The sequence below is a fragment of the Amphiprion ocellaris genome, chromosome 2, assembly GCF_022539595.1.
Source record: "Amphiprion ocellaris isolate individual 3 ecotype Okinawa chromosome 2, ASM2253959v1, whole genome shotgun sequence".
Taxonomy (NCBI): Eukaryota; Metazoa; Chordata; class Actinopteri; family Pomacentridae; genus Amphiprion; species Amphiprion ocellaris.
The window spans coordinates 10,227,725-10,251,231 of NC_072767.1; the positions used below are offsets into that span (position 1 = coordinate 10,227,725).

General features: G+C 40.3%; 1 protein-coding gene across 9 annotated transcripts in view; it reads left to right on the top strand.

The window, feature by feature from the left end:
• mast2 (microtubule associated serine/threonine kinase 2) overlaps nucleotides 1-23,507 on the top strand; it is a 224,736-nt gene that overhangs the window by 43,318 nt on the left and 157,911 nt on the right. For all 9 annotated transcript variants that reach the window (XM_055018191.1, XM_055018176.1, XM_055018183.1 and 6 more), the window contains exon 3: nucleotides 1,744-1,931. In XM_055018191.1, coding sequence (XP_054874166.1) covers nucleotides 1,744-1,931 — 188 coding nt within the window. The remainder of the gene's footprint in view (nucleotides 1-1,743; nucleotides 1,932-23,507) is intronic.

The window sequence follows — 23,507 nt, forward strand, 5'->3', positions numbered from 1 at the left end:
CAGCAGCATCAGGGCGGAGAGAGACTCCCCGCCCTTCAACCGACCGACCGACCACCCCCGCCTCAGCTTGGCTTTGAGCATGGACTGGGGTGCTGAGACTAGGGAGGGTGTCCCCGTCTCTCCCAAACTAAAGAACTGGTAATGATCCTGCCTCAGGTTCACCTACGGAAACCTTGTTACGACTTTTACTTCCTCTAGATAGTCAAGTTTGATCGTCCTCTCGGCGCTCTGCCCCAATGATTCTACTGCACAACTGGTGTACAACATTCGCTCCAAGGTTCCTGTGAGCCTCCTCTCCTGGCTGTCTCCTGGTATAGACAATTCCATCTGTTGCATAAGGTACCCTTGCATCACAAAGCCAGAGGATTTTTAGCCCATACTTCGCAGGTTTGCTGGGCATGTATTGGAGGAACTTGCATTGGCCTCGGAATGGCACAAGCTGTTCATCTATGGTAACACAGTCACTGGCAAACTGGCCTTTGCAGTTCTCCAGGAAACAGTCCCACACGTGCCTAAAAGGTGCCAGGTTATTTGTTTTCAGTCGCAAAACCCTGCTCCTCTTATCGTCAAACCGTATGGTGCGGCGGATCTCCTCAAATCTGCCAAGCGACATGGTGGCCTTGTAAATGGGACTTTGCAGTGGATCCAGAAACAGCTCACACAAAGACACATCCCAGCTCTTCTCCCCGCCTGCGAGGAGGGTCAAACCGATGAAGGCCGTGAGTTCAACTGCATCTAGGCTTCTCCATTCCCCCCCTTTAGCTGTGGCTGTTCTCTGTTCCTCTAAGGTTGTAAATTTTACAACCTTCTCGAGGATGTCATCAGTCATCAATATCTTCCAGGCGTCTTTTGGTGCAACAGCTGTGGATGCAGGTCCTGGACGGCTCTGCAGAATGCTATCCTGTCTTCTTCTGCCATGGGTGGAGGGATTCTCATGCCAGTAAGATCCAGTTTTACTCAATCTCTCGGCCTCAGTCTGAGTTTCCTCGTCAGAGGACCCATCAGATTCTGCTTGACTCTGTGGCAGAGCTTCTGGGTCAGTTCCACCATCCACCTCTTCTTTTTCTTCCAGCAGCCTCACTCGTTCAGTCTCAGCTGAAGAGCTGGGACCAGCTCTGCTCTGTATAAACAGAGTGGAAAACACAGTAAAGTTTTCAGGTGCACATAAACACACAGTTTCACATTTGTGTCTTGGCTAAATGACATGGCTAAACTGGCCCGGCTGGAGCGCTCGGGCTAGGCTAACTGCTCAACGTAACCTGAACCTAAATACATTGTATCTACAGTTATCTGTCACAAATGTAGTCAGATAATATTTACTCAGGTTGTAAAACAATACTTGCTTCTGAGCAGTTGTCCGAGAATGTACCCTGACTTGAAGAATTATCTGCCATAACTGACTGACTGACTGATATTTTTGAATATTGATGACCTGGGTCATGTCAGGCCCACCAGCACCTGCTCAATAAACCATATATGGTATAACACAGAGCAGGCCTGAAGGAGAATTTCTCCCCTCAGCGAGATAACCACAGTTCATGACATGGAGAATGAATGAGGTTCACTTTTGACCCTGTATCGGGGTCAAAGGGTTAAAGGCATTGTGCAAAGAGAATCAATTCTGAGGTGATCAGGTGGGAGACAGTAATTGATTTTTCATTGAATGACCTTACAGCGTTTCCAGTTGAAAAGCTTAAAGTTAAAAGGACGAGTTTGCATGAAATCTCTCTCCTCCCTCCACAGGTAAGCAACTGCTACCTCTGTCCAGCAGTCTGCATGCTGGAGTAAGTCAGCTAGCCTGGCAAGGGCCTTCTGGAGGCTCTGGAGGGCCTGTGGCTGTCGGAGGAACATCTATGGGAGTGGAGAACAACAGCCTAGTTCGGATGAGGAGCCAAGCTCTGGGACAGTCTGCTCCCTCACTCACTGGACTGGTCAGTACAAAAAGATAACAGACCTTCACCCAGTGCACACAACACAAATACAGACTACAAACAATTCACAAAATTGACAAAGAAAATACATCAGCAAGCCAATTTGCTTGCCTGTATAGACTCTATGTCATCCTGTGTTTTGACTAAGCCCAAGTGTTGTCAGATAATGTTGTGGTTATAAAATCAGTATTGTAGTAGTGCAGAATAGCAGCATTAAAATGGCTGTGACGTGATGGCTGCTTAACATATTTTTTCAATGCATTGTTTCCAGGCACTGTCTTATATTTAGTCTGTTGAACATGGATTGTCAGTTGTAAGGAACTTTATATTTTCAAAGCTGTCATTTTACACCTTGATGTAAAAAAAACCCCGAAAAACACAAACAAAATGAAAATAGATGTGAGGCCTGTAAATGTAGCCTGATTGTTTGATGTCTGCAGACTCACAGTGAGGCTGGCCATCTCTGTATGGATCCTGTCTATTACACTGAAACACTGCCAACTGAATGCAGGGAGACAGACTGAGGATGACTCAGGCGTTTACATACGCACGCACGCACGCACGCACACAGAAGCACTTTCTATTTACAAAAAAATGTTTGTTTGCTCACTTCCAGAGAGGAAGAAATGGGGTCAGAAATATCAGCTTGTGTGATATGGTTTTGTGGTTCCCCTTTGAGTGTAATAGGTCACAGTGCAGTGCTGGCCTCATGAAAGCGCCATCTGGATCAGTGCTGCTCTGTAGTTTGAGTTCAGATCCCTGGCTGTGCTTTTTTTGTGCATGCACTCTACTGTGACCCCTGCTGGGGACTGCAGGATATTTGATTTAACCTTTCAAGATACAGTCCCACTCACAGGAAACTAGAGGCATGTTTTAAAACGTTACATTTGTGTCGTTTAACATCTGGTGATTGTCTCCATCTCTCTAAATCAGTTTTTACAGAATAGCTCAAAAGGCTCAGTGAAGTTGTAAGTAATTGGTGGTATCATCATCATTGGCAGAAATTAGTGGTGATTTTCTTTCACAATTTATTTTTTAAACTTTCTTCCCTTTCACTCTCTGACATTTTTAAACATAAAAAAACAGCTATATAAAATGTACATTTGTAAAGGTAGAAAAGCAAAGTCTTGTTTTATTTGTGTTACTTAATAAGTACTTTTTAATGACAATGCAAAAGTTGAGATGTCCAAGCAATTTGCTTTTTATATTCCTTGAGCACCAACGCTCTCCTCTGTTAATTCATGACATAGACCTATTCTTTGCTGACTTTCACTTTACATAAAGACAAAGAAAACCATGTGCACCCTAACCCTATAAATACAAAAATATGGATATTGTGAGTATCCCAAATAATTAAAATTATTAATATATGCCATGCCTAATGTTGTGGACTTTCGTATGTCTTTCATAATATTTTCAAATCTGACATACAAAAATATGGAATCTATAGGTCAAGATGATCTCCTCTCTATCTTTATGTACAAGATTACATTACAATATGGTTTCTGTCTGTCTATAACTGATATGCTTTATTGAATATATATCAGACCCAGTATTGATTGCATGAATAACACAGTTTCCTTTAACACTAGCTAGCACATGCAGTGACTTTGCCATGTGCCTGCTATTTGAATTAGTAAAAACCAAGTAAAAATCTGCCAAAGATTAAGAAACAAAAAAGACAAGGTAACACTTCAAAAAGTGGAGGAAATAAAACTAGAGACTACTTGAAGCTCATCTGTTGGAGCCTGATCAAGTCCAAGATGAGAGTTAATATTACCTGATGCAAGCCTGCAAACCTGAATTAAACACAAACTGGAACTGTATGCTACCAGCAGATGGCAGTGCTGTAGAACCTGAGCAAGGCTGTTGTCTCATGTCTTCTGGATGCTATGCTAACCCTGTGACCAATGACATATGATAAGTAGCAACTTGTGACTTTATCACAGTGATCACACTCACATCTTGACCATTTTGAATTTCAACAGGGTACTGTGGGTGTGTTCAGGCCTTTTTACTTGCTTTTACAGCTCACAAACAACAGAAAACACATAAAAATGTCTCGCAGATCATAATAAACTCAGCATGTAAAGTCAGTTCAAACTGTGTCACAGATAAAAATGCATCTTTTTCATTGTCTCTGTCAAACCTAGTCATTCTGTCTTGACTGATTAAGCTGGTTAAAAGCACCACCAACTGTGGTAAGGGTGGGCAAAGTATCCATTAAACTAAAACGAATTGTGTCTGTCATTAATGTTGGCCGGTTTTAATGACTTCATACTTGGCTTCTCCTTCTCCTTCCCTTTCTGTGAGTCCCTGATAGTAGTGAGTAAGTACAGTCAGTAGGTAATTATAGTCTGGATTTAAAATAGAAAATTTAATCTGGAACTCTTCTAGCTGAGTATATACTCCCTGGTTAATATTTGTACTGCACAGCTTTATTAATCCTTCCTCTGTCTTGTATCTTGCTATTCTTCATCTCACTTACTTCAGTTCTGTGTCTTAGTGAACAACAGTTTATGTCCATGATATTTCACACCAGTGTTTCTCAGGGTCACAACTATCAGAGTTTTTATATTACAGGGTGGTAAGCTACATCTTGTGTTTTGAATTGACTTACATTATGACTTATGAAGAACATATTAATAATTGGGTGGCTTATAAATTAGGCCATTTAAGTGCCATTTTGAGTTAATTACTATTGGTCTATTACCGTAATTTCCGGACTATAAGCCGCTACTTTTTTCTCATGCTTTGAACCCTGCGGCTTATACAACGATGGGGCTAATGTATAGATTTTTACAGGCGAGCTTTATGCCGTCAATACGTTTAGCCTCGTCACATCAGACCAATGAAATTACCAAAGAGGTCACAGTGAACCAGTGAAACTGTTCGAATTAAATCAAATGCACTCACACTAAATTCTTCAAATCAGTCATTTTGGCTTCATGCACACACCCTCATCATGGAAAACACATGAAGAAATGCATATGTGCTGTCTTTAAAGTTAAGTGTATAAGTTAAAAGTTGATTTTCAGTTGGGTTTTTAAAACAGCATCAGAGTGAGTGCTTTCGTTCTAGTTTGGTGTCAGAAATGATGACAGTGTGAGCATTCTCGCAGCTCTGCGCTCTGACCTATCTTGGAAGGTGTTTTGTTTTTCCTGCTAACTACGTCTCTCATGTAGAGTGCTGACAGCCGCAACAGACAGAGCTAATTCACCTTTGTTGCTAATGTTTCACTATGCTTCTGCCTTGGAGATTGTCTTTTTACACTATTAGTCCAAGTCAAGCTGAAGTAAAGCACAGAAAAAGCAAGCCCTGTGTGATTATTTAAAGATTTGAGAATGTTAGCTAGCTGTCTAGCTACGTGCTGCAAGGGCAGCATAGCATATGATGCAACTTCTAAGTTAAAGGTAATCAATCTGCCTGTTGAAGAAGAAAATAGAGCTGCTGCACTAAGCTTGGCATCAATGAATCGACGGTGAGACGTTGGAGTCGGCAGCTCGAAGAACTGATTCAGTGCGTTTTACTGCCGTGTTACAGGCACTGTTCGGAAAAAAGCATTTATTTAATTTAAAGTTCAAAAAAAATCTTTCTGTGTAAATATCTCATGTTACAACATGGACACCTGCAGCTTATAGACAGGTGCGGCTTATATATGTTAAAAAAATGTAATGTAATGTAAATTTAGTGGGTGTGACTTATATTCAGGTGCGCTCAATAGTCCAGAATTACGGTATTTAAGAGTGCAGATAAACAATAATGAATGCAGACACTTCTGCAGGGGAAGCTGCCTTGTCAGTGTGGCTGCTGTGAAACAACACTAGCGCTACCCCTTTATTTTTTAAAGGTTTTTCTCACAACATTGCTCTACCATCGTTTGCATTTTTTTGTTATAAAAATAATATGCTTCTGTTTTGAAATAAGATCAATGATTCATTTAAAAAGCCCCTCAATATAAAGCAGACTAAACAACACTAACTACAAGAGAGAAATATTCAACCTGTAGTGTAGCTGAATTAACAGCTCTTTGAATGTGAAAACATGCATCAGATGCAAACTGTGTTTAACGCACATAGCTGAAACATGAAGTTTGATTGCACTGAGGTATGCTCCCACCCTGACGAATAAACAGCCCATCATACCTTGACATTGGAGCCCCTCTGACCTCTGTCATACTCTCTGTGGCTTCAGTGCACACACAAAAAATAATTATAAATATCCACTGAAACTAAACATTTTATTGTGATACATTTTTCAGATATTTTGCCCAGTCCTGATCTGGATATACTGCCCAGGAAAAGATAGGATCTTTGCCAGCTACAGACAGAGAGAGCACACTTGGTGTTTTTTATGTAACTAAACTTGCATCTGAAGTTGCATGTAAGCTACATTGCTAAACATACCATTTATTGTTATTGTTCATTTCCCAGAATTACAATAGACACAACACGTGACAGTAACAAATCTGCAGCTTTTTCAGTACATGTATTGATTGCAGAGATTGCATTTTTTGTGTGTCTATGCTGGTGTAACTTTACTATTTACCCTTGATATTATGGCCATTTAGAATACCAAAGCGCACACTCAGCCATTCATTCAGTCCTCTTTTGATGATAAAATATCCATTTGGTTTGTCTGAAGGAATTTCTCTTTGAATTTCACTTTTTTTTTCCTGTTCCTCTGAGAACAATAACTTCAGTACGATGTGGGGATGAATATTTGCTCAGATCACCGTCTGGTCACTGTTTATGTTTCATTAGCTGCCTCATGTTTTCTCTCATTCTCTCAAACTAGTCAGCTTCCAGAACCAACTTTTCACTTTTTGCCAGTGGGCGTGATGACAAGAAATCCATGACAATATGACCATGATGTATGGGTTTTGCATGAGTGTAGATATGTGCGTGTTCGTCCATCTTTGTTATGACTAGTTTGAGGGCAGCCTGTGTCAAAGCCATATTTCAGTAAACTAATGTAATGAAACTAAAAGCTTCCTGTATACCTGCTGAAAAATGTAAAATGGTAAATGGTCTACTCCTACTAGTGCTATATAGTGCAGTAGTATGGCATGCACTGTAACCATTCCACTCTCAAACATTACACTGTAAAATCTTCCCTATATTTGTCCTCGAATTAATTTGTTCAGGTAACCTTACAAATTCATTTTTGAGTATCACTAGAGCAAATGATCAAATCCTATGGGTGCGCACACGTGGTATTGACAAGTTATTTCAGTGAAAAGAATTTGGTGAATGTATCATAACTACACAAACAAAAAGGAAGGGAGGTTTAGGGGAAAAAATATAGAAATGCTTTTGCATAACGCGTAGTTTGTTTTACACTCCCCTCCAAAAGTACTGGAACAGTGAAGACAATTCCTTTATTTCTGCTGTAGACTGAAAACATTTGGGTTTGAAATCAACCGATGAATATGAGACAAGAGCTCAACATTTCAGCTTTTATTTCCAGGTATTTACATCTGGATCTGATACACAACTTAGAAGATAGCATTAATTGTAATGGAACACCAAAGTTTTAGGTGAGCAAAAGTATTGGAACACATAGATTTAATATAGATTAGATGAATAAGACTTAATATTTAGTTGCAAATCCTTTGCTTGCAATAACTGCATCAAACCTGTGACCCACTGACATCACCAAACTTTTGCATTCTTCTTTTGTTATGCTTTTCCAGGCTTTCACCACAGCCTCTTTTAGTTGTTGTTTGTTTTGGGGGGTTTCTCCCTTCAGTCTCCTCTAAAATGCAGCGCTATAGAGTTGAAGTCTGGAGACTGACTTGGCCAGTCTAAAACCTTCCACTTCTTGCACCTGATGAACGCCTTTGTTGTTTTGGCAGTGTGTTTTGGGTCATTATTTTGCTGCACGATGAAAGATCAGTTTGGTTGCATCTTTCTTTAACCCTCGTGTTGTCCTTGGGGTCATCCTGACCCCAAGTGAAATCCTTTTCTGTCATATACTTTTATGTAGCAAGAACTATTTGGCCCTAAATTCCAAAATGAAAGGAAAAATTTGTGGTAATGGGTTGAACCGAAGTAAGACTAAAGGTGTAACACAGAATTGATTGACAATTTATACTATACACTTTAAATAACAGTCAAAACAGGCGGGATCTTTTTGACGCCACAGGACAAAAGGAGTATGGCAACTGGGAGGACATTACGAGGGTCACATTGGCAGACAAAATATTTCTGTAGACTTTTGAGTTCATTTTGCCCTTGCCATCATGTGTTCCATCATCAATGAAGCCCGTCCCAGAAGAAACCATGCAAGCCCAAGCTATGACAATACCTCCACCGTGTTTCATAGATGAGCTTCTATGTTTGGGATCATGAGCAGATCCTTTCTTTCTCCAAACTTTAGCCTTTTTATCATTTTGGTAAAAGTTCATCTTTCTCTCTTTAGTCCATAAAACTTTGTCCCAGAATTTTTCTATCATAAACTGCTGCTATTTTCCTTGGTCTACCCATTCCACATCTGTTACTTAGTACACCAATGGTTTCTTTCTTTTTCAGGACTTTCCAAATGGCCATGGCCAATGTTTGTGCAATGGCTCTGATTGATTTTCCGTCTTTTCTCAGCTTCTCAGTTGCTTGTTTTTCACCCATAGACAGCTCTCTGGTTCATGTTGGTTACACCTCTAACTATAGATGCAGTCTGCACAGGCAAAACCCAAATCGAATATTTGGATCTTAAAATAAGTATTTGGATACCACTGTCAACCGAATATTTGGATACAGTCTACAGCAGTGTTTCTCAACTGGTGGGTCGCGACCCAAAAGTGGGTCGCGGGGCCGTTTTTGGTGGGTCGCGAGCCTTTTTCTAAAAAGAGAGAAAAATAAAGATAATCCAATTTAGTGGCGAGTCATTGTAGTTCCCTTCCACACCCGCAGGGGGTCGTCGTGTCAGCAGCGACCGGTGAGGACACTCGTATTACTGTAGAAGAAACTGCATGTTTTCATAGCAACAGCAGCATGGCTAAACGAGCAACAACAGCTGGACGCGGCGGGGAAAAAGACAATGACGAAAACAATAAGCACGCATCTGAATAAACTTTTCGAGCGGTTTAGCGACTACTTTCCCGATAAACAACCCGAGGACGACTGGGTGCGCGACCCGTTTGGAATAAACATGGAAAGCATCACGTTGCCTAGCAGCGATGAATGTCAGCTGGTGGAGCTATCATGTGACCGCACTCTCAGAAAGAAATTCACAGAGGTAAGCCTTTCCCAGTTCTGGTGCAACGATGTGATGAGAGAGTATCCCTCCATTGCTAGTCGAGCTGTAAAAATCCTCCTACCATTCAGCACCACATACCTCTGTGAATGTGGCTTCTCAGCTCTTGTTCAGCTGAAAACAAAATACCGAAATAAACTGAACATTGAGCATGACCTCAGAGTTGCTTTATCATGCATACAGCCAGATTTTGAGACTCTTGTAAAGGCCAAAAAGCATCCTCAGCTAAGCCATTAGAACTTCATGTAGTTCTGCAGTACTTTTATTGTGACTTGTGACTTTTGTTTATTTGTAAGTGCTTAAAAACACACTTTTCTTTCAATATTGCACACTATTTTTTCCCCAAATATTGGCTTTCAAATATAGTTAAGCCCTTTGAAAAATGTTTTATTGTGTTTACATTTTGAGATTGATCAGAACATTAAGCATTTCTTCACTAATAATTTGTTGAATGCACTTCATCAGTTTTCATGTTTTGGACTCTTTTGCACATATTTCTATACATAGTTTCTCCAGCTACAACAGCAATGTTGCAGACTTGTGCAGTATTATGAGAAGCTACTGGTTTTGTTGAATTGCACTTTTTTTGTAGAAAAAAAATGCACTTTTATATATCCTGAGAACTACTTGAGGCTATTGTTCTACTTGTTTCAAAGTCCTCAGTACTTGAATTAGTATTGCTGCTTGATTTTGAGTTGTTGTGAAGTACTTGAGTTCAGGTTTAAAAGTTTTGTCTTCGAACGCTCAATCAATAAATTGTTGATTTTTGGAGAAATATTTTTGAGTCACGACTTGTCATTTCAGTTTTATGGTGGGTCCCAGGCCCAGACCAGTTGAGAACCACTGGTCTACAGCAAATATAAAGGAACTGGCCTCGCTGTTTCACTGCTTTTGGAGGGGAGTGTATGTCAATTATACTTAATAGTTATGGTATCAGTTTCCTCTAGGATTTTTCTTAATTGTAAGAGAAAAGAATTGTGAGTGGTACGGTTGGAGAAAATATCAGTAGGTAAAGTGGCATCATAGATCATTGATCAGCCAGATTGGGTGCACTCTGCTTGAGGACATTTGGTCCCATGCATCCCAATGACTTAGCTGTCTCATCCGCCGTATTTTTTTTTTTAAGTAATGTTGTCATTAATTATGATTTAGTTAGTTCACTAACCAGTTAAATCTACCTTTCTCCCACTTCTCTTTTTTCTTCTCTGTCTTTGTCTGTTACTCTTGCCTGGGTTTGCCACATGTCTTCTTGTATCTAAATACAATCCTTCTTCAGGATCATGTCCTTGCAACTTCATTTTTTCAAATTTCAAAGCAACACCTGTAAAAAAATGTATGTAACAGAAACTTTGGTTCTGTGTTTGCGTTTCATCTTCTAAACTTCATACTAACTTGAAGCGACCAATCGTATTAAGATTCTTTCCACCATCTTGAACAGATTTTGAAGTGCCTGGCAAGAAAGCCTAAATGTTATGAGTAAATACAATACGCAGTAAGTCACTGGTAAATACCCACTGTAGTTCTGTTGATAGATGACTCTGCAAAGCCTACCTGTCAAAAAGAACAATTAGCAGCATGCAGTTTCTATATGTCTTAACATTTGTGCTGAAAAGGCCAAAACTTGAACAAAAGTGTCGATTTTGATGAACGCACTGGATGGCAAGGCAACTGTAAGTAAGGTAGGTAGTATAGTGGATTATCCATGAATTAAAAGGTTGGCACTTAAATCCGTCCCATGTGCCAAAGTGTCCCTGGGTAAGTCACTGAACTTATCAGTTGCCTTTGAACCATTCTGAGATTCAGAGTACTCCTTGGTGTGATCAGATTTCAGAATTTAGAATTCAGTCAGTGGAGTGCTGCAGTGATGTGTGTCCCTCTTGAAGTTTGTCTGGAGCTCATCATTAGGTTCTTGGTCACCTCCTTTCTAATCAAGGCCCTTCTTTCCTTATTGCTCAGTTTGGCGAGGCCCTCCTCTTGGAAGAGTTCTGGTTGTGCAAACATATTCCATTTCAGAATTACGGGGGCCAGTGTGCTCTTGGCAACTGTCAATGCAGCAGAAAATGTATTTCTTGCCTTTCCCAGACATGTGCCTTGACACAACCCTGTCTGAACTTTCAGCCAGTTCCTTTAACTTCAGACTTTGTGTTTAATCTGATTTGCATTCTCAACTCGGACAATGTGTATGTGTGTGTATACACCGTGTCATTCTCCCCACTGGGCAACATGTTTGATTGTCACCAAAATGGGTTACAACTGGTCAATCAGGTACAGTTTGGTCATTTGTCTGGTCAAACTGTCAGGTCCCAGTATAAAAATTTCTTCCTTGACCTGTCATAACCTGGCTCAATGGCCATGACAAAAGGACAGAATGAGTCCGCTTTCCAAAATAACCAAATAATTTATTACAAATGAAAGTATGACAAACAAAGAATAACTACAGATATGGAGTGTGTCTTGTCTGTAATATCAGTAGTGTGTACGTGGGTGTGTGAGAATGATGTGGTGTGAGGTGTTGAAGGGTGCACTAACAAAGAAAACTAAATAAATTGTGCGGGTGGATCGGACAACGGGAGCAAAGAGCACAGCGAGATGACAGGTCACTGGAAGCCAGCATATATAGTGGAAGTGGAGCAGTGGGCCCAGGTGCTCCACATCTAAATGATTTCACATGGCCAATCCCGGCACCTTGGAGAGAACAGATATCATTAGATCCTCCATTGGATATATACACAGGGGCCGTCACAGACCAAAATGCATTAGAGTGACAACCAAATTTTGGAAGTGTTGTTACCATGGCCAAGAGTAAGGGTAGAAAAATTACTCTTTCAGAGTCTGAGATTCGTGCACAGACTATTGCTCTTCAAAATGCATGAAAAGCTGGTCAACAGGTAGCTCAAGCCCTTGGCAGAAGTATCTACTGGGTGCAGAAGTGGTGGCAAAGGTACTACAAAGGAGGATCCTTAAAGACTTGCCTCGCTCAAGACGTCAATCTGGCCTAACTGCAAGAGCCGAGGATCTGATGAGAAAGGCCAAGGGTAAAAGACACCAGTCAAACCGGCGACTCAGTTAGAGGCTGAAAAATCTTGAAGGTGTTTCTAAGAGCACTGTGTATCATTATTTATAGAAACATTGGGGCTGAAAGCTCACAAGAGGCAACGTACCCTATGACTCACCAAACTGTAAAAGGCAAAGAGACTGGCTTTTGCAAATAAGTACATAACTCCGAATCCAAATGACTAGGAGAACTGGATTTTCTCTGATGAATGCCCGCTCTACTTATTTCCGACACCCAATAGCCAAAACACCCATATCTATACAGATGATCGTAAAAAAGTACCATCTTCTGAGAAAATGAAATTCAGTGTCCATGGTATGGTTTTGAGGGGTTATGTCCTCTTCAGGTCTTTCAGAGCTGCACATTGTGCCTCAGGTTACCACTGTTAATGCACAATATTATACCAACAACATTCTAAAAAAGGAACTACTTCCAGTTTTGACCAGGGGGAAAAAATCGGGGCCTGTGACTGAACGGAAAATGTTTAACAGATATTCAGAATTGGTATTTATGGAAGACGGTGTTTGGGAATCCTGAACAGTCGCATCTTTACCAGTCCACCACTAACCGCCATGAAACAGCACGACTACAGGGCTTTGTGGGAGTCGGGGAAGATAGAATCATCCACACTCAAGAACCTTGTACATTTCAGGCCTGAAAGACTGAAAGCCGTGATCAAATGAAAGGAAGGAATACTGGTTATTGAATAAATTGATTATATTGCGTATCCAGTTTTTGAGCTTTGTTTTTCCGGGGAGAATGAACATTTGGGACACAGTGTAGACAGGTATGGGCCTTTCTTTATTTTCTTTCTTTTTTTAAATAACCAACAGTGTAATAGAGGATGACCAACAAAGCCAGCATGCTTTGGTGACACAGCTTACATTATTTATGTTACCCTCCAAGTGAAATCACAGTGCTATACTGTATACTGTACATATACATTCAATGAAACATACATACATACAGATGTTTAGGGATCAACCAATATGTTTTGTTCAGGGTCATATCGATTTATGATTAATGGAAAACCAAGCAAGGCAAATATCCAATGTTAAACCGATATACAATAAATGTTATATAATAACAGCATGTGATAGCAGGAAGCCTGTCATTCATAACTAGGTTTCTTTAATTATAAGTATTATAACTGAATATGTGGAATAGAAAAAGGAGTAATGATGTCAAAGCATCCTCTGAAGCTACAGTTCTGTCCACTGTTGACTGTGAGATCAATTTATTGAGATTGATCAGTTTGTCTCCTGCAGTTACATAGGCTGTTCTTCTCAATTTTTTTTAATCTTTTACTGCTCTGTTACTTTCATTTCCCACTAAAGGCTATATCCTAAAGCATTATTAAAAGTTGTTTCCAGACACTATTTTAGGGCAGTCTGTGCCTGTCTTGTGACTTAATCTCTTAGTTGTTAGTGCAGCCTTAGCCGGTATAAAAAAACAAAACAAACAAAAAACACCTAATGTCCTGATTAGTGGGGAGGGTTAGGGTAGGGTTAACCCTAACCTTAACCCTAACCCAACTCCAGTGATGGTCATCACCCCAGAATACTGTTCAACACAGTCAACTCTGTTGTTAACCCATGCATCTCCGTTGTGGCTGATGCTTCAGTCAAAACTTGTGACAATTTCCTTTACTTTTTCACTGATAAAGTTGCCATTATCGGGCAGCTTGCCAGCTGTTATTTAGATGTTGGCTTGCCCGTTGCTCCGGTACTTTCTGCTGTGTTTGAGCAGTTTGAACTAGTTTCTCTGTCAACTCTTACTAAAGTGGTGCAACATATGAAACCTACAAACTGCCCCTTGGACACTGGTCTCGCCAAACTGTTGATAGATGTTTTTAAATCTTGCTGGTTCTAGTCTGGTGTTTTTTTTTTGTTTTTTTTTAATTAACTTTTGTCTCAGTTCTGGACTTGTACCAGCTGCCTTAAAACAATGCTGTGGTTTGACCTTTCCTTAAAAAACAGAGTTTAATCCCTCAATTTTATCCAATTTTAGACCTTTTCACATTTGTATTTTTTGTCCAAGGTTTTAGTCCAGTCTTTCCTAGAGGACAATGGCATTTTCAATAAATTCCAATCCAGGTTCAGATCTCGTCACAGTACTGAGTCTGCTCTGTTAAAGGTCCACAATGAAATTGCGTTGTCCGCTGATGCCAAGCACCCTGATTCTAGTGCTGCTGGACCTCACAGCGGCTTTCGACATGGTCCACCATACAGTCCTCCTGTCTCGTCTGAACGGATATGTTGGCATCAATGGCACCACACTTAGGTGGTTCACTTCCTACCTTACTGATCGGAATTGCAGTAATGTGAACTGTTATGCAGATGACATTCAGATTTACCTACCAGTGCAACAGAAAGTTAGACACTGAGTAGTGTAACTAGCTGTATTAGGGACATTAAGCAGTGGATTTTATCCAAGTTTTTACTTTTAAATGAGGACAAAACTGAATGCATTATGTTTGGGGGTACCGATATACACTATACTGCCAAAAGTATTTGCTCACCTGCCTTGACTCGCATATGAACGTAATTGACATCCCATTCCTAATCTATAGGGTTCAATATGACGTCGGTCCACCCTTTGCAGCTATAACAGCTTCAACTCTTCTGGGAAGGCTGTCCACAAGGTTTAGGAGAGTGTTTATGGGAATTTTTGATCATTCTTCCAGAAGCGCATTTGTGAGGTCACACGCTGATGTTGGACGAGAAGGCCTGGCTCTCAGTCTCCGCTCTGATTGATCCCAAAGGTGTTCTATCAGGTTGAGGTCAGGACTCTGTGCAGGGCAGTCAAGTTCATCCACACCAAACCCTGTCATCCATGTCTTTATGGACCTTGCTTTGTGCACTGGTGCACAGTCATGTTGGAAGAGGAAGGGGCCAGCTCCAAACTGTTCCCACAAAGTTGGGAGCATGGAATTGTCCAAAATGTCTTGGTATGCTGAAGCATTCAGAGTTCCTTTCACTGGAACTAAGGGGCCAAGCCAGGCTCCTGAAAAACAACCCCACACAATAATCCCCCCTCCACCAAACTTTACACTTGGCACAATGCAGTCCGACAAGTATCGTTCTCCTGGCAACTGCCAAACCCAGACTCGTCCATCAGATTGCCAGATGGAGAAGTGCGATTCATCACTCCAGAGAACGCGTCTCCACTGGTCTAGAGACCAGTGGCGGCGTGCTTTACACCACTGCATCCCACGCTTTGCATTGCACTTGGTGATGTATGGCTTGGATGCAGCTGCTCGGCCATGGAAAGCCATTCCATGAAGCTCTCTGCGCACTGTTCTTGAGCTAATCTGAAGGCCACTTGAAGTTTGAAGGTCTGTAGTGATTGACTCTGCAGAAAGTTGGCGACCTCTTCGCACTATGCACCTCAGCATCCGCTGACCCCGCTCCATCAGTTTACATGGCCTACCACTTCATGGCTGAGTTGCTGTCGTTCCCACACACTTCTACTTTCTTATAATACAGCTGACAGTTGACTGTGGGATATTTAGGAGCGAGGAAATGTCACGACTGGATTTGTTGCACAGGTGGCATCCTATCACAGTTCCACGCTGGAATTCACTGAGCTCCTGAGAGTGACCCATTCTTTCACAAATGTTTGTAAAAGCAGTCTGCAGCCTAGGTGCTTGATTTTATACGCCTGTGGCCATGGAAGTGATTGGAACACCTGATTCTGATTATTTGGATGGGTGAGCGAATACTTTTGACAATATAGTGTGTCAGGTACCATGGCTTTCAGACAGATGGTCAAAAATCTTGGGGTAGTATTTGACAGAGACTTGAAATTTGACAAACAAATTGACATTGCTGTCAGAGCAAATTTCTTTCAGCTATGTGTTTTAGCCAAAGTCAAGCCTTTTCTTAATCGTACGGACCTTGAAATAGCTATTCACCCTTTTATCAGCTCAACACAGGACTACCGCAATGCACTTTATACTGGCATCTCCCAGTCGTCCATCAGTCGCCTGCAACTCATGTAAAATGCTGCAGCACGTCTTTTAACAAACACCCCCAGATGTGAGCACATCACCCCAGTCCTTTATGCTCTCCCCTGGCTTCCTGACCAGTCTAGAATTGTTTTTAAATTTTTAGTGCTTTTTTTTAAAGCTCTTAATGGTCTTGCTCCACCGTATTTGTCCAAGCTGTTAACTTCATGGGACCAAAAAAGAGCTCTGAGGTTATCCAAGTACCCCGGTCAAAATAAAAATACTGGGGTGACTGAGTGTTCTCTGTAGCTGCACCCAGGCTGTGGAACAAACTCCCAGCCCTATAAGCACCATCACTGACCTAGGTCTTTTTAAATCAAAGTTCAAAACCTTTCTTTTAGTACCTAGCTGCATGGTGACCTTTCATTTAGATTTTTATGTACCAACTTTTAGATGTATATTTTAGTGTTTTTTTTTTTTTTAATCGTTCATTGTATATTTTGCTGCTGTCTCTATTATTGCATTGTTTTAAAGTTATTCTCTTGTTTTCACCGTGAAACACTTTGGTCATCCTTTGGGCTGTTATAAAGGACTATAGAAATAAATTGTGATTGATTGATCGATCAATTTTCCACTTAGATTTGGTTAAGTTTCCCAGATAAGGATAACGTCACAGGTGATGTGTTCAAGGTTTTCAGTTCTGGCCATGATAAATGTTAAAATTTTCATGATTTATGTAGCATACTAAGGAGTAGAACATTCCAGAGCAACACACAATGGTAAGACCCCATTTCAGGAGACAGCTAACCCCAAATTCACCTCCAAATGGAACATCTGCTGATTGGATGTTTACTACTAAAGGACCACTCATGGCACTTTTCGAGACAACAGGATGCCTCCTACCTCCGTTAGAATCTGATAAAGGTCATAAAGTGTCAACTGTGAGGAAAACCACACCTCTCCAAGACTGGCATTCTGACCTTCTAATCTCTCAATACCTAACACACAGAACTTTCTACACAGGAATGAATAGAACAATTTAAATCAGAACATTAAGGAAATGCTCCGTCATCAGAATGATGATCTGGATTCAGTTTCTGATACCAGGTTGATCAGGACCAGTATGTATGAAGAACACATCAAATCTGAAGTTTGTGGAAGATGCACACACATGAGACACAAACACCCCCTCCTCTCTCTTTCTGTCACAGACCACAGCCTAAAAGACACAGAATACTTGCAGACACACTTTTTACTCTGAGAATATATTCTGCCAATCTTCTTTTTCTTGTTATTAGTGAATGTATATGCTTTTGTGTTTAACCATGTTATAAATTTAAATCATGTAGCCTAAAGTCTAGAATTTATAAGTTCATTCTTATGTTTACAGCTTTTATTATTATCTCAGGAACTATATGAGATAAGCATATTGTGTTTGGTGTCATTTTAATCATTTATTAGGTGTTATTTCAGATCTGTGATCACCATAAATATTGAACAATTGGAATTCTACATTTAAGAAATGGACTAAGAGTAAGTTTTAAAGGTATTTGGCCTCTGACCCCTCCTGGACAGTGAAGCTCAACACCACCCATTGGGAGGAACACATCCATGATTGGTTTAGATGCTGATTTGCATTTGGGTCCAAAGCTTTCTATATAGAGGAAAGTAACTGGAATGCAACTTAGTTTTTAAGTTAAGTTTTTAAGTTACGTTTTTGAATTCAGTTTTTGTTAAGTTTTAAATTCAGCTTTGTTTTAGCTTTTCTTTTGGGCTTTCTTGAGTTTTTGATTTAGTTTTAGCTTTTGTTTTGGCTTTTTGAATGTAACCTGGGCTTTTAGAAAAATCAACTTGGGCTTGTAACTGAGCTTGTAAGAATGGGCTTGTAGAACATGGGGATCTCAGAAAAATGCAACTTTTAGAAGAATGCAACCGGACCTAAGAATTACTTAAGAACTACAACAGCGCAAATATTTTCTTGATAACTATGAGCTTTGGCTCTTTAATGTTTTTACTTTGGCACACTTTTGCAATCCACACCTGCCAAGGTTCCTTGTGCGTTCCTGAATCAACTCATCCATCAGATCATCACAGCTCCACGTCCTGCAATGGCCTCTCTCACACTACCACAAAGGCTATAAAAGTATTACTTTCCTTCTGCTAAACGGGTGAATTTACAAATTATAATTTGTGTTCCAATTCCAAATTCTAAATTCATCACCTTTACTACCAACTGTTTCCAGTGACGATCACAGTTCATTAGTTTATCTGCATTTATTCATTCATTTATTCACTGTCTGTTGTTGTCATGTCATTGTTGTTTATTGTTTGTTTGTAGTATTAGTTAATAAGTGTTTGTATATAATTATCATCGGTTCTACCATGTATTTCCTTGTTTTGGGAACTGGAGGTCAATGAAATCAGAGTTTACGACTTTCATAATGAGACTGATCAATTTTATTTTAATCAAAGTCTCTTTGAGACTTAGCTTAAATCGATAATTTCCTCAGGCAAGCTGAGGATAGTGCCCCTAAAATAACGAGTGCAATTTTAATCATAAAGTGTAGTTTCTACCATTTCTACACGTTCTGCTACATTTATATCAAAAGATAAGATGTCTTTCAAACCTACAAGGAATGTTGAGAGGGTCAGTGTAATATTTTATCTTATCACTGAAATTGGCACAGATTTCTAAAACTCTTTTTGCCTTGTCTTTATCGGGCATTAAATGTAGATTGATGTTTGAGGCCAATTTTAAAATGAGGCCACAGCATACTACAATGTGAAAAAGTAAAAAAATCTGAATACTTTCTGAATGCAATATACAGGCATGGCAATTTTCCGCCGTTCCGCGGAAATCCGCCGTTTTAATTTTCAAATTGATCATTTCTGTGAATCGTCCAAATCCGTTGAGAAAATTTTAGGGGGGGTGAGGTATGTTTTTGTTACTCTTGCTCCCGGTTTTTGAGAAGCGCTTTGCGTTTCTCCCGCAGCGTAACAGATGAAGAGAACCAGTCTAGCTCCTGCTGCATTGTAAAAGGCCTTGCGATTGGTCGAAATTGGTTAGCTGCCAACGATTGGACCAATCAAATTGCTCGATGCATTCTTTTGTTACAATTCATGGCAGCATGTTCGTGTTGGAATTTTGAGCTATTGGGATTGTTTTCGGTGGAATCATGAGGTTTTTATCGAAAGATCAAGAGTCATCGGTGCTAGAAATAGATAAAAGTGTCAAAAACAAGTTCCGATGGAATTGGCTTGAGAGAAAAGTCATTAGAGTCATTTAACAAAACACTGGGTATTTGACTCATGACTCAGGGCAAAATGAATCACTCATAGTGTTTAAAGAGTGTTCTGGAAATGTAAAGAAAACTGACACAGCTGACTCCATAGAGCAGGGGTCACTAACTGGCGGACCGCGGTCCGGATCCGGACCCAGACGCCGTCTTATACGGACCGGACCTGTAATGAGTAAATTGTAACGGGATTTTAAATTTGGCCGGTCGCTTCTCTTTTGCCGGCACAGCTTTCCCAGTGTTTACGGCATTAGTTATCAGCTCAGGAGACACAGACCAATTAAGTACGAGTTCAGCCATCCCACGTGACGCTACTCAGCCAATGAAGTCTCTGCATTCAGCTGCTAAACATCACAGCTCTGCATTCAGAAAACAGTTGAGAGGTGAGAGACAGACAAAAAAGGAAATGAATAAAGCGACACCGAGAGGGAAATAGTCCTGCACATGCTGACCATGTTTGGCTCAACATACAGCTGGAGGAACCTTTCTCAACTATGAACATAACAAACATGACAAAACTGAATACCGTTCCAGACTGACCAATGAGCTCCAAATGTGTTTGAGAACGACCCTGACACCATTCAGACCACAATACACAATTCAAAAAGTAGTGGCAGGGCAAACTGCTGCTCAGTTCTCCCATTAAGCAGCATGGGATATAAGGGGAGTAACAAGACAGGAAAAAAATGTTAAAGTGTTCAATTGTTTACATTTTTTGAGATTTAGGTATCGTTAAAGATGTATATAAGCTGGTTTGGGTTGTTCAGTCATTATTTTTTCAAGTTCTGCACTTAATTTTAAGATGTACAGTTATATCAAAAGTCAGTTGTTAGTAAATCTCAAAATGTTTTTGAACCGTACTGAATTTATTTGATTTGATGGTCAGCTATTGATTGCATGCACAGGCTAATAAAACTTCTAGGTTACATCTTCATATATCGCACTAATTGAAGGCAGACTTTATGATGTTTCGGACCTTTGCTTTAATACATTTTCTCTGACTGGACCACTTTGAATTTTAGTTGAATACCCCTGCCATAGAGGAAACTGTGACATTAGAAGTGACTTTGTGACCAGTGTAGAACTCCAGTGTAAATAGTGTTAAAAGACCTATAGAACTGTAAAAATTGTAGGACTAAATGCAGTGAGACATTGAAGAAAAAGTAAGTTAACTTTTCATTAACTTATTCTTTACAATCTAGTCTTCTGTAATTCTATGCATGTTTTTCATTCTAAATCACCTCTATTTTACTGAAAACCTCTCGGCTCAAGGGGGGCTGCGCCCCCCTGGACCCCCCCTGAAGATTGTATCCCGAACATTTTCAGCTGAAATCAAAATTTGCTGTTGCCATGCCTGAATATAGTGTGCTTTGTTCCTTTCAATTCCAAGCACCTGCACCAAAGAAATCATCCTGTAGGAGATTTCATAAATAACACTCTCCCAGCTTGTTTTCATTTCCCACTGTAAGCTAATGATTTCTGCTTCAAGTCATTCTCACAACGGACATCTAAAAGTGTTCTGATACTGTATGTAATGATACCTGGAGGACTCAAGGTAAATAATCCATCTCTTAGAGTTCTAACTCTCAAGCTGAGGCATATTTGAAAGAGAAGAGCAGTTAGAGGCAAAACAGTATTGTGCTGTCTTTCCTCTGAAAAAGGTACCATTTTAAATATACACACGTGAAAACACTGAAAATAATGTGACCACAGGGACATGTTCAATCAAGGTATGTCCTCTAATTAGCATCACAGGTGTCTACAAACCTGTAATCAGTCAGTCAGCCTATTTATAGTGTTACAAGTAATCACTGTGCTGTTTGGTCGCATGGTGTGTACCACACTAAACATGGACCAGAGGAAGCCAAGGAGAGAGTTGTCTCAGGAGATTAGAAAGAAAATTATAGACAAGCATGTAAAGGTTATAAGACCATCTCCAAGCAGCTTGATGTTCCTGTGACTACAGTTGCACATATTATTCAGAAATTTAAGATCCATGGGACTGTAGCCAACCTCCTTGGACGTGGCCATAGGAGGAAAATTGATGACAAATGGAAGAGACGGATAATACGAATGGTAACAAAAGAGCCCAGAACAACCTCTAAAGACATTAAAGGTGAACTCCAAGGTCAAGGTACATCAGTGTCAGATCGCACCATCCGTCGTTGTTTGAACCAAAGTGGACTTCATAGGAGACGACCAAAGAGGACACCATTGTTGAAAACAAATGATAAAAAAAAAGCCAGACTGGAATTTGCCAAACTGCATGTTGACAAGCCACAAAGCTTCTGGGAGAATGTCCTATGGACAGATGAGACAAAACTGGAACTTTTTGGCAAGGCACATCAGCTCTATCTTCACAGACGCAAAAATTAAGCATATCAAGAAAAGAACACTGTCCTTACTGTGAAACATGGAGGAGGCTCTGTTATGTTCTGGGTCTGCTTTGCTGCATCTGGCACAGGGTGTCTTGAATCTGTGCAGGGTACAATGATATCTCATGACTATCAAGGTATTCTAGAGAGAAATGTGCTGGCCATTGTCAGAAAGCTTGGTCTCAGTTGCAGATCATGGGTCTTGCAACAGGACAATGACCCAAAACACAGCTAAAAACAGCCAAAAATGGCTAAGAGGAAAACACTGGACTATTCTGAAGTGGTCTTCTATGAACCCTGATCTAAATCCTGTTGAACATCTGTGGAAGGAGCTGAAACATGCCATCTGGAGAAGGAACCCTTCAAACCTGAGACAACTGGAGCAGTCTGCTCATGAGGAGTGGGCCAAAATACCTGCTGAGAGGTGCAGAAGTCTCATTGACAGTTACAGAAATCATTTGATTGCAGTGATTGCCTCAAAAGGTTGTGTAACAAAACACTAAGTTAAGGGTACCATCATTTTTGTCCAGGCCTGTTTCATGAGTTTATTTAAAATAATTCTGTTGAAGCACGGTTCAAAAGCAATGTCTGTCTTTCACTAACCGAAGGGTACCAACAATTTTGTCCATGTGTGTATCATCATCAAAACTGCTAACTTGTCCAGCTTCAGGTATATTTTTTGCATAACAGTGCCTGTTCTAGATAGTGCTGGACCCAAATATTTGAATATTCGGTCCCGACGGTGGTATCCGGATATTAATTTTGAGATCCAAATATACATCCTACATCCTACATCCCATGCTAAGCATATCCATCCCGTTAGTCACAAAGGGATGGACATGCTTAGCAACAATACTCAGGTAGGCTGTGGTGTTTCAACAATGCTCATTTGATACTATGCAGCCCAAAGTGTGTTAAGAAAATATCCCCAACACCATTACACTACCACCACCAGCCTGAACCATTGATACAAGGCAGAATGGATCCGTGCTTTCATATTGTTTACACCAAATTCTGACCCTACCATCTGAATGTTGCAGCTGAAATCGAATAGTATTGCCTGGTCTTATCGATGAGGTAGCATTTTTCCAATCTTCCATTGTCCAATTTTGGTGAGCCTGTGTGGATTGTAGCCTTAGTTTCCTGTTCTTAGCTGACAGGAGTGGCACCTGGTGTTGTCTTCTGCTGCGGTGTCCCATCTTAGACTGAGACTGAGACTTAGACTTTATTAATCCCCAGAGGGAAATTCTGTTGTTACAGTAGCTGGGTATTCAACAGCAAGCGAGTAAACAAGACAACACAGAACATTAGGGTCAGGTATAAAGTGAAAGTAGCATAAAATATTATCAAATAAAATAGAATAAAAGAAAATAAAGAAAAAATTAACAATATATACAAGAATATACAACACTGATACAGAAATGTGCAGATGAACATAATGTGCAAATGAGGATGTGCTATCTAAGCACAATGATATAAAAAGGTGCAGATAGTTTACAGATCTTCTTCAAGGTTGGAGGTGTTGTGCATTCATAGATGGTATTCTGCATTCCTTGGTTGTAACCACTATTTTTTTGAGTTACTGTTGCCTTTCTATCATCTCCAACCAGTCTGCCCATTCTCCCCTGACCTCCCATATCCACAAGG